The 12,281-nt window shown below is 48.5% G+C and overlaps 1 protein-coding gene across 1 annotated transcript in view; it reads right to left on the minus strand.

Moving 5' to 3' along the window:
• LOC125947727 (uncharacterized) overlaps positions 1–11,936 on the minus strand; it is a 74,714-nt gene extending 62,778 nt beyond the window's left edge. Inside the window, exons 1-2 of the mRNA XM_049672982.1 lie at positions 11,763–11,936; positions 11,404–11,543 (exon numbers count right to left, since the gene is read on the minus strand). Of these exons, the coding sequence (XP_049528939.1) occupies positions 11,404–11,543; positions 11,763–11,882 (260 nt within the window). The 5' untranslated portion in view covers positions 11,883–11,936. The remainder of the gene's footprint in view (positions 1–11,403; positions 11,544–11,762) is intronic.
• Positions 11,937–12,281: the final 345 nt, after the last annotated feature.

Genomic DNA, 12,281 nt, shown 5'->3' on the forward strand with positions numbered 1-12,281 from the left:
CGGGCTGTGTTATCGCCCCAGGCCAAGATTCCGGTCTGGCAGCATTATGGAGGTCTTTACGTGCTTTCTTGCGAGGAGCTGTGTCGGTGTTGTTGAGCAACTTTGACTGTGGCTTTCGTTACGTGGTTCTGCTGGCACGGGAATGAAGTTGCTGAGGTCTTGAGGGTAGCATGGATAGGGGCAAGTGCGTGGTGATGGTTGCTGTAGCTGTGGGTTATTTCCTTTGCAAAAGTGGTCATGGCTACTGTATCTGAGTCCGGACTCATTGTTACAAATTTACTTGATTCGTTCTTCCGTAAGGGGCGGGTGGCATGTTGGGCATTCCGAGAAGTCATCCTTTAGATAGCGAAGCAGCAAAAATTAATGCAGTAAAAAGATTTGTTCCTTCACGTCCATAAGCTCGTAATTATGAAGACGTATCACTGTTCGTTAGCTTTTAAAACCGCAGAAATTTTAGCCGTTATTCTAGCAGTTAGCATCATGATCAAGCTTATCATGTGAATGCGGAAATTACGACGACATCAATAACCAATTTTGACCGACCTTGCTCATTGAAAGCCCGGCCCACGCGGCGTTTGCCAAAAACACACTCGGATATTTGGTAGTAACTTGTCGCATCATCTGTGGCTTTCGTTTGTCCTTTTCTTTCCTTTTTAGCTACCTGCTTTTATTTCTTTTTTGAAACGAAGCAAAAGCCTCCTTTATTTTGGGTGCAGAGTAATTGTTGCCGCTGTGCAGGCAGTTAAATTACACATTTTCGTACTGATTTCTGCATTATTCCTCTATTATTTTACCTGTATGGTGCTGTCGCGACCACTGCATGGCCCGAGTACATATCACGATTTCTGCGATCATAGTTTTGTTCTTGCCTAGATCATCTGTCTTTCTGTGCGCAAAGTTTACTATCTTTGACTCCGCAACGTGTTTATTTGTCTCGTTTGACGCATAATATACAGTGACGTTTGCTTCAATACGTACATTTATTGGAGACTTAGACGTATATTTAAATAACTTGTTGCGAGGTGTTGTGTATACAAGCAGTGAACTTTGTTTGCAGCGACTCTTTTTTCCATTTAGCGAGTTGTATCTTCGCATTTCTAATGTATATCTTGCAGAACTCTTACTTTTATGTGACTGCCACAGATACGAAGATGAGAGGATTGCCCTTCGGACGGCTTTGGGGCACTTAGACGACAGGCCTTTTACGGAGGAAAAGATCTAGAGCGCGTGGCCTCGTGCGTTTGCTATGTGCAGGGCTACAAAGGCGCTGCTGTGCTTTTTGAAGTGCGCAAGCCTGTATGACCGCCTGTGACGAAACTCAGCAATGAACGCTTAACTGTAAATGTCCAACGTCTGAACTGTGAACTTCTCTCTTCCTTTTTTTTCAATCGCTTCTCCCCCTTCCCCAGTGCAGGGTAGCCTACCGGGCTCAGCATGGTTAACCTCCCTGCCTTTCCCTTATCACTTCTCTCTCTCTCTCTCCTACTTTTTATTTGTACTCAGTGTTGCGAGTATAATCTCGGTGTTATTACAGTACACGACCGGTAACAGCTGCTCCTGCGCAATCTATTGCAACGAGGGACAGCGTCATTGAGGTTTTTTCCTGGCCGTTGCATATGTGCAAAAATGTAAACAAGGTTCTTGAATGACGAAGATTCATCAAAATATTTGTCCTGAACTTATTCATTTCATGGCCTTTACGTTCTTCATATCAGCTGTATACACTGCTTCGCTGGTTTCGAACTGATAGAGTTCTAATGTCCGTGTGATATTTTCTTTCCTTATTAAATAGACAAAAAAAAACGCGGCCGCATTGATATCAGTTACTTCTGCCAGAATTTTTAGGACATAGGAATAATATTCTTTTATGAAAAAATACTTATTTTACTTGACAGTGCGTAGCGTTCAATAATTCGTTTGCAGCATCTAATATACAATGGCATTAGCAATGCAGTTATTATTCATGTATTTGATCCCTCGACAACTTCTATAAGGAGGAGGCCGCGCTGCAACCTGAGCCCCCCCCCCCCCCTCCGAACAAAATTTCTGGCTACGCCACTGTTGGGAACTACTAGAAGGTAGGCTCGGTCATTTGGATGGACGTTCTTCTTGTAGAGCCCATTGTCTCGTAGACAGAAGGACGTCAAGACGTGACATAGATGGCGTGGCATGGTTGTTTAAAGGCCCTCTAAGTGGTCGATGAGAGGTCGAATTTCAGCGTCGTCACGCTGCCATCTGACCAAGTCCGACGTAGTAAGGGCGCAAATGAAGCCGTCGTCGTCCTCTGACTGTCGACAGACAGATTCGGCAGGAGCACGCGACAACGTGTCGGCGTCTTCGTGCTTGCCGCCAGACTTATAAACTATAGTGCCGTCAAATTTCTGTAGCCGCAAGCTCCACCGTGTCAGTCGTCCTGAAGGATCGCGTATGCTCGCCAACCAACATAGAGCATGGTGTTCTGTCACCACTTTCAAGGGATGGCCGTAGAGATAAGAGCGGAACTTCGCGATCGCCAAGACGACCGCGAGACACTCTTTTTCTGTAGTAGAGTAGTTCGCCTCGGCACGGGACAGTGAACGGCTAGCATAAGCTATTACTCTTTCAATGTCGTCTTGACGTTGGACGAGTACTGCGCCTAGGCCGATGTTACTGGCATCAGTATGCACCTCGGTGTCAGCCTCTTCGTCGAAATGTGCCAGGACGGGTGCTGACTTCATGCGTTGTCATAGTTCAGCGAAGGCCGCATGTTGCGCATTCGTCCAGGCAAATGGCGTGTCATCCCTAGTAAGGCGAGTCAGGGGTTCTGCAATCTTCGAGAAGTTGTCAGTGAAGCGGCGATAACACGCACATAAGCCCAGGAAGCGTCGGGCGGCCTTCTTGTCGGCAGCAGAACGAAAAGCTAGTACAGCGGCAAGCTTGTCGGGATCGGGTCGAACTCCTTTGGCACTTACGACGTGTCCGAGAAACTTGAGCTCTTCATAACCGAAGTGGCACTTTTCAGGTTTAAGCGTGAGATCAGCCGATCGGAGCGCTTATAGCACATGCCGCAGACAATTAAGACGTTGCTCAAACGTTTCAGAAAAGACGACTACGTCGTCAGGGTACACAAGGCAAGCCTGCCACTTCAATCCCGCGAGGACAGTATCCATCATTCGCTGGAACGTTGCTGGGGCTGAACACAAACCGAAAGGGAGCACTAGAAATTCGTAAAGACCGTCGGGAGTCACAATGGCAGTTTTCTCGCGGTCTCGTTCGTCGACCTCGATCTTCCGGTATCCACTTTTCAAATCTAGTGACGAAAAATACTGGGCACGCCACCGTCTATCTAACGAGTCGTCGATCCGTGGCAGTGGGTCCTCTTTAGTTACGTTGCTGAGCTTGCGGTATTCGACGTAAAAGCGTAGCGTTCCGTCTTTGTTTTTGACAAGAACGACCGGAGACGACCATGAGCTGTTGGAAGGTTCGATCACGCCGTCTTCAAGCATCTCTTGTACCTGCGTACGAATCGCTTCGCGTTCTTTTGATGACACGTGGTAGGGCTGCTGTCGTATCGGGCGTGCATCGTCACATGTGGTGATCCTGTGCCTTGTAAGTGAAGTCTGGCGAGCTTCCGAAGCCTGCCCTGAATTCAAGCACGAGTTCGTGCTTTTGTCGTTAGATAACTCTGAATTAATGTAGACGTTGCCCAGTGACTTGTCAGCCATCCTCACTGGTTCAGGGGCAAAATATTCAGCAACGTGTTCTATTTCTTTGGCAAATGCTATTGAAGTACCGCGGAATAGGTGTCGATGCTCGTTACTAAAGTTGGTGACTAGCAACTTAGCTCGGCCATCACGAAGCTGTAGCACACTCCCGGCCGCACAAACACCTTGCGTGAGTAGATCCGCCAAGTTACTTTCTACGACCACTCTACCTTCGCGCATTCCACCGCACATCCCTTCGGCTAGCACACTGGCTCGCGGCGGAAGCGTAACACTTTCGGCGGAAGCACGAAGCGCGTCGTCATGTCGTTTGTCGTCGTTTCTAAAAGGTGACTACACCTCCCCGTAAGTTAATAACAGTGCCGTATTCCTGCAGGAAGTCAACTCCGAGAATGACGTCGCGGGAGCATTCGCGTAGGACCAGGTAACTCGCCACGCATGTCGACCCTCGAATCCAAATTCTTGTTGTGCAGGTTCCGAGTGGAGTAACGACGTGACCGCCAGCCGTACGAATCTGCAAGCCATGCCAAGGAGTAATTACTTTCTTCAGAACCGTCGCCATCTTCCCGCTTAATATAGAATAGTCCGCTCCGGTATCCACTAAAGCGATAACCGCTAAACCGTAGATCACCACCGGTATGTCGAGCGAAAGCCGGTCATTCCGTTCAACTGCAGTTGATGTCGGACCGGTACCCTTCGTTACTCGCGTCGATCGGAGGTCTTCAGCGCGTCGACTTCCAGCGACCTCGCCCCCAAAGGTCGCTGTAGTTAGTTTTCCCGGCGGGGACTTGGCGACCATCCGCTCGAATACCGCTGGTGCGATGGTGAAAATCGCCTTGGCGACGGCGAGCGCGACTGCCCCCCGGTAGGCGGTGGCATGCGTTGCTGAGCCAGATAATCCTCAATGTCCCGAGGTCGTTGGTCCAGTCGGGGTGGCGGCGAATAGGCGGCAAAGCCCCGCAACCCGAGGCGTCGGTATGGGCACTGGCGGTACAAATGATCGGCCTCACCACAGTGGAAGCAGAAAGGACGGCGATCCGGAGTGCGCAAAATGTCTGACTTCCGAGCGGACATGCGTCGATCGTCGGTGTAATGTACCGGTTGCTCTTGCGGAAACATAACCGGACGAGGTGCATAGGGAAACGGTGGAGGCGTGCGTCGTTCCTCGATGTACGGCACCGGTTGGGCTGGTGTCAGTGCAACCGGTTGAGCGGCCTGATCAAACAGGAGCGGGGACGAAGCAGGCTGTCTCAAGACTTCTGCGTAGGTCGCACGGTTGGGTACAGAAGGTGCAGGCGCGGTGTTAGCAAAAGTAACGGTGATCCGGAGCGGCGCTTGGTGCACTTCATCTCTTATAACACTCACAATGGAGCTCACTGTGGCTTGTGGGGTGCCGTAAACCTTCAGTATCCCTTCACGCACAACGGCGCGGATGAGGTCTCGAAGGTTTCATTGTGGCTTCCAATGGCCATGGACATGTCCGTAGTCACGTTCACTTGCCGCTCGTAAAATTTAGAGCGCGGCTGCAGCATCTTCTCCATACTGACGGCCGCGGATAGAAATTCGGCGACAGTCTTCGGAGGATTGCGCACGAGACCAGCGAAAGCTGCTCCTTCACCCCTCGCATCAGGTGACGCAACTTCTTGTCTTCGGTCATTCCAGAGTCTGCTCGTCTGAAGAGGCGCGTCATATCTTCGACGTGCGCGGTAACGCTTTCGTTGGGAAGCTGGACTCGGGCCTAGATTGCTCGTTCGGCTCGTTCGCGGCGATCAGGACTGGCGTAGGTGTCTAGTAGATGACGGCGGAACTCGCGCCACGACGTTAGTTGCTCCTCGCGGTTTTGAAATCATGTACGCGCGCTGTCCTCCAGGCAAAAGTAGAGATTCCTACGTTTAGTCGCGTTGTCCCATTCGTTGCATTCAGCGACGCGCCCGAAGTCCGTCATGACGTCTTTTACGTCTTCGAAGACGTCGCCTTGGAGCGACTTCGGCACCAGTGGATTCTGAAGTGTGTACTGGTTCGTCATTGCAGGTTCCATACTGGTTAGGGTAGTCTGAAGCCCTGCGGTGTCTTCAGGAGGCAGTCCCCGGATCCTGTGGCTGGTCCGATGGACGGGAGTATCGACTAACACAGGGCTGGTGCTTCCGCTGCCAGGAGGAGTCTGCGGTATGAGTGAGAAGTGCCCAGCACCTCCACCACTTTGCCACGCGCCTTCAAAGGGGGGGGGGGGGGCTGATGACGTTAATTGAGAGCAACTGGGCACTGGAGAAAAGTGCGGCGAGAGTGAACTATCGCGCGGGGCGGGTCGCACGTGCACTACTTTCTTCATGTGCCTCTGCGCTTGCCCTGCTCCAACTGCTACAGCTGACAATATGATAATTGTTCACAACACTAAGTGTTCGAAACGGTGAGCTTAAGTAGGTTCCCATAACTCGGCATTCTGAGCATGGAGGCGGAAGGTTGCCATCGTTGCGATTCAAAGCTCTTTTATACTATAGTGTAGATAGCAAGGGACTCCAGATACTGCTTTCAAATCCAGTTTCTTCGGCAATAATGGAAGCCTTGTCTCTGTCAATAGCATAATCAGACTGTCAGTTGCTATGCAAGTGCATGGGAAACGACAGATTCATTTTCACTTCTGATTTACTTCCGATTCTTCTCTTTGACAGCCTACATTTGTTGCTTCAAGTGGTCTCAAAAATTACTGCTTTCGCCTAGATAAAGTTAGGGTGCTATAACCTAAAGCTATTCCAAAAAGCTATTCCAAAAAAAAAAAAATTTGCCGGCCACCCCCAACTTCGTCTACCTGTCATGCGACGTCACGAAACTGCGATAGCTGCCCATTTTATACGACCTGTACACACCGATAGTGCATAAATGAACCGAACAAAAAATTATTCCTGATTCGACGTCTTTTCGCCGTCAGCCCTCTGCTATTGGTCAAAAGTTTTCAGGCTGCGCCCACTTCGCCTGTCTGTCATGCGGCGTCACAAAACCGCTAAAACTAACAGCATCAAAGTGACGTGTACGCGTTAAAGATGCATTATTCTGCCGCACCAAACTGAATTGTTGTCTGAATAGCCATAGACTCATTGTTGCGAAAGGAATATGAGATGTATGCCCACCGATCGCTTTCGCACTGCTACTCGCACCTTCTGGGGAGAATGAGTTTATTTAATCACACAAATTTGAGTAGCAATGTAACGTTGTCGAGCCCTTTCGGCACGTATACGGCATCGCTCTACCAACTATTCTCAGATACGGATTTGTCTAGCGACATTAATGGCCTTCCATTGCGCGGGTCCACTATTTTTGACCAGCCTACCTTGTGGTGGCTGGTCTAGGCGAAGCTGGCGAATCGCATTCACTGGCATTACTTTCCTCATCCGGTTATCTACTTTCACTACGCTAACTCGGCTCCACCGAAACCATCTTCACTACGGCGTACTCATCGCCTCTTTCATGCAATAAGATTTTTTAAGAACTACCAAAGTAGGCAACGCTATTCGCTTTGAAAGCAAAGAAATGTATCCTCCTATAAACGAGCAGAGCGCTTTATTGGGCAGTTCAGGCAACACTGCGGTTCACGGGCCAGATTTACAAAAACGTTCTTACGCTAAAACTGTTTGTAGAAGCAAGTATCAACCAATGGTGGCGTGGACATATCAGCGAGAGCGGCTGACCAATGGCAAGCAGCACTTACGAACAAAAAGCTTCGTCAATTAGGCCCCACAACGTAATTCTTGCATCGGCGGTTACGTAAGCTTGACGTCAGGAGATTGGAATAAAAACAGATTGGAATAGCTTTACGTTATAGGGCCTTTTTTATATGATATAAGGGCATAATGACGCACAAATGAGGCCCCGGCTACTCCTTCGCGCTTGAATGGGTTTAACCTACAACATACAGGGTTCAAGATTACATGTCAAACAATCTTCTTTTATCTATATTCGCGCAAGCTAATGTGTAAACATCGCCTGCAAACCTTTCTTCCACATCTTATTCACATAAACATGTTCATGCTGCAACTAGTAGGCCGAAACACTGACCACATTGACGTGACAGGCTATCACAACAGGCATAAAAGCCTCGCTCACTCAACAGACATGGAGAAGGGTTGTGCGAAAGGTTGGCCTGCGATGCGGCAGGCCTCAACGATAATACATGGAACAAATTAAAATTTCAGGTTATTGTCACATGTAAGAGGCCGCCTGTGGCGCGAAAAAGAAGAGGAGCACGCGATGCCCGGTGTTCCGAACGGCGCGAGCACGCGAGGCGCACGAACCGAGGCATAGTCGAGAGATGAACGGCGCTGTCCGTTGAGTTTCAACGTGGCACCGGGTCAGGAAGGTCGCATCTCCAGCTATGTTCTGGCGACGGGTGACTTGGGGGTCTGGTTGAGTCCGCGACGTTGGCCGTCCAAGGTGTGGCCGTCGACCTCGGCAAGTTCGGGCGAGGCTCCTGGACGGGCTGCAGCTTCTCACGGCAGGACCAGGCACCCCAGAGAGGATCCCCCTTCTGCGGCAGACCAGCACGTCCGATTCTCCACGGGACGCCACGTCGGCACTCACGAAGAGATTGCGACGCATCCCGACGCTAGGCCTATCCAGGTGGGCCTAAGCAACGCCGAGCGCCATCGCTGACGAGCCGACGGGCTCACCGCCGACAAAAGAGACAACGCGAGGCGTTGGCACCTACGGCATCCCCAACGCTTCGGACGAGCCCGACACGGACGCGACGAGAACTTCAAGACGACGATCTGTAAGAGACGATCCCGTTTCCAACTTACGACGCAGTTAGGCCGGGGCCAAGGTGGCCAGACTTTGGCGAGAAAAGCTAAGACTGACCGATAGACTTTAAGGCGGAGCTAGGCTCCGGAAATGAGATAGTTGTTTTCTAGTAGGGTTGTATTTAGTTAGAGATTTGGATGTTCTTTTAAGTAAGCTTTTTCGCTGAGTTATGTCTAGTTTTGCGTGCCTTTAGTTTAGTTGTGGTTTTAGTGTTGTGTGTCGCGTGTGTTCACCGTCCCTGTACATATTAAATCCTCGTTTGCTGTGGCGCCAGTCGTGTCTCTCCTCCATCGAGAGTAGCGCATACACGTAACTCTCCACACTCCCAAGTAAAGGTGACAGTTATGCTCACTCGGACGCACTCTGTGCACATCAGTGCAAGAGATCTGGTCATCAGGATTTATGCGCAAATCTTACAGCAAACTCTGAAAATTTTCCTCTAATCAGGAAACCCAGAGTACGTCGCGAACTTTATGAGTGCGGATATCCAGAAAGTTTCATTCGTTGCATTTCATTCACTGGCCTGCCCATCGCTCATGCAGACTAGTGGCCTCGCTTGGCCGCCCGTTGTTAACGCTGCTATTCAATATGTCCCCCAAGTGAGCCCTTGGTACGTGTTCTGCAAACCTATGAAGACAACGTGGGGCATGTTCTTGCTTGCAGCATGAACTGGTACATATGCAAGACGCGCTGTAGAAGGCTAGCTTTTTCATCTCTTCTTCAGAGATGAAACGTGGGCACGTTCATGCTGCAAGCAAGAACGTGCCCCACGTTGTCTTCGTAGGTTCGCAGAACACGTATTTTTCAGCGTGGTAGAGATATACCCTGCGCAAACCGCGACTACGTTTACATCAACAAGAGATGCAATTCCGAAAAGTGCTTTCAAGCAGCATGTGTATTATGTGAACTTGCCTCTAATCTTGACATTGCCCTTCTTGGACAAGGATTGCGCTATCGCCAAAACAGAATCTCGATTTCACGGCAGTATCTTTGGTGCTTGCTATCCAAACTACAGAAAGCACTGAATCGCAGCGATGATATTATTCCGTCTGCAAATCCAAGACGCCTAGGTAAGATTTAGAACAGTTACTGCTCGCAAACAAGGTTTCCGTACAAATTAGTGGGGGCTGTTAACAATCATAAGCAGTAAAGCCTCTTTCATATGAAGTTGAAGGCCGGGGGAGCCGAAATTACTTGATTATATTCAATGCTGCCCTTCACTGCAACATATGCCCAAGGCGCGCACAAATTTGAACATGCATTGAAGATGGCGTTGCAGCCCGCAGAACTGCTACATGGCCACGTGCGCGCCGATAATTTAATAAAACAGCAAAAGAAACCTCGGCGTCCTCAGCAAGCGACTTCTTAGCATCTGACATAGCATCTGACATCTGGCATCTTTCGATAGCTGCCTTCTGTTTCAGTGTGATGATCATTCATTGCTGCTTTCCAGTTGGCTCGTCTCTAGCATCGTGAAACCGGCGACATGGCGACGCATTCGAACAAAACAGGTTCCATGATGCGACGCGAACAATTCGTCATGTTTCTAGAAGCACGTGGCACACACAGCGAGGCATGGCCTTTGAGACTGCAGCAGTGCAATCTCCGAAGCCATGTGTAGCTGTACCAGCCCGCGCGGCGCCCCTGTGAAAGAAAGTGATGGCCATATTGAGCCGCTACTTATGAGCTGTACGCGCGGTGGTGAGAAGGACGAGAGATCGATGCTGTATTCAACGCCAAGACCCAGAAGTGTCAAACATCCATGCAAAAAAAAAACTTCCGTAATAGGGCACTGGTGTCCTCGAGTTTATTCGATCTGCAAATATTGATCGGTATTGACAGATCTGTGAAGTGATATTGGGTCCCTGACAATAGCGTTCCGGCTGTGAATTGTCATGTTTGGTAGACCTTACCGCAATTTTTGCAACTACTCCCTCGCCAAATGAACAAGGGGTGCTTTTCAATTCATTTTTGAGGTGCTGACGGTTGCAGTGAATGTTAGACAGTCCTGACTAGACATTTTCCCATCCCTTTTTAATGTTAAAGTGTTTTCGAATGGCTTGTACGGATGTGCCTTAGGACCATAAAGAACCTGTCACTGAACAAAATGTAGGCCTAAGTAACTTAAATACTGACAAGAAGGTGTCATAGCTTGCTCTTTGAGGATCTTTATACCATTAAAGATACGTTTATAAAACGGCTACAAAACGTCTCGCAAAATTTCCTATAGCCATTTTAAAAATTGGTACAAGATGTCTTACAGGATATTTTACATCCCTTATTTAGTTGTGCATTAGACGGTCTTCAGGACAGCTACAAGCCGTCTTAAGACATCGGAAAAAATTGCCTCAGGACGGCTACAAGACGTCCTAAATATCTTGTAAAGGATCTTGATGTCATGGAGACGTTATCAGGTGATTGCAAGACGTCTTGCTAATCTTGTCACGACGCCTTGTAGATGGATAAAAGAGTAATGTGTGTTGAGTGGGATGTACGCTCAATGAAAACTAAATGTATTATTTCACTTGACATCATACATCCAAAAAACGAAGGCATGTGATGAATGCTATTGATATTGAAAGCAAATCAGCATGTTATGACACTCACGAATTGTACTTCGTTGCTGTGCAAGGTGATACAATATGCTGCAGGGCTAGATAGTTATTGCAAGCAAGCTGATATATGTTTTGCTTAAACCATAGTTTGAACCCAGCTTCTTGTTCGTGGAGCTGTTTTATATTTTCCGAGCCTATATTCAACCAACCATTATGAATCTTAAAGGGAACATAGGGTTGCGTGCTTAATATCAATAATTTGCTTGATATGCGGTGTTTCCAGCATCTTCATTAATAGGAGCTCGTTCAAGTGCAACTATCCGACCCCCGAATACCAAGCTGAATGCAGGGCTTACCAGAGCCCTGGAAAGTACCAGGCGTATGTTGCAGTTTTCGCCTCCAGGTCCACGTCTGTTTGGGTTGTATACATGCATTCGAAGATGGTGTCATTGCCAGAGTCCGAGATGGCAACAGCGAAGGGGAAGCTTGAGAATGCCTTCAAAATGCCGCGGAAGAGAATGCCGTGTCAGAGACTTCTTCACGCTCTGTTCAGTGGTATGAAAACGTTGGTCAGAGACCGACAATGTGTCTAAGCAAAGGAGTAAACGAATACATTTCACAAGTATTATTCAAGCACACGGACAACTGTGGTACCGGTCATACTAAATTCCATCCAAGCGAATCTATAAGACCAGTGAGGCCGAAACAATTAGACCTTCAGTGTGTCCGCGACGTCGTGGTGCAGCTTCTGTGGACCACCTGGTGGTCCCAATTTGCCTAGCACACCAGTGAAACTCCACGAACAAAGGAACACAAAAAACATTAGGTTAATCATTAATAAGCTCACAAAATTTAATCTAAACGAGCGTGTTTAGGATACGTCGTAGCTATGCGACAACAGGCTGCTATATGGAAGCGGAAAAACGCGAGCTCGGCGAATTGGGACGAATTAATTGCCAGAAACAGAGAAAAGGATGGCATAGAGAAAAACAAAGCAAACGACCAGTGTATGTTGGTTTTATTTTGTGTTTCTTGTCATTGGATGTTCACTTCTGCAGCTCTGATTTTTTTTCGCTGTTCTTTGTCTCACCTCTTTTGGGCACTACAACAACTGCTTGTAAAATTTCTACTACTCTGTGGTAATATTACCACCTGTTTCCGAGGCAGCAGGATAATTGGCCGTCCACTTGACTGACATTCAATTCATTGCAACTCAAGGGCTTTGGCTTTCGTA

This window comes from Dermacentor silvarum, chromosome 8 (genome assembly GCF_013339745.2).
Source record: "Dermacentor silvarum isolate Dsil-2018 chromosome 8, BIME_Dsil_1.4, whole genome shotgun sequence".
Lineage (NCBI taxonomy): Eukaryota > Metazoa > Arthropoda > Arachnida > Ixodida > Ixodidae > Dermacentor > Dermacentor silvarum.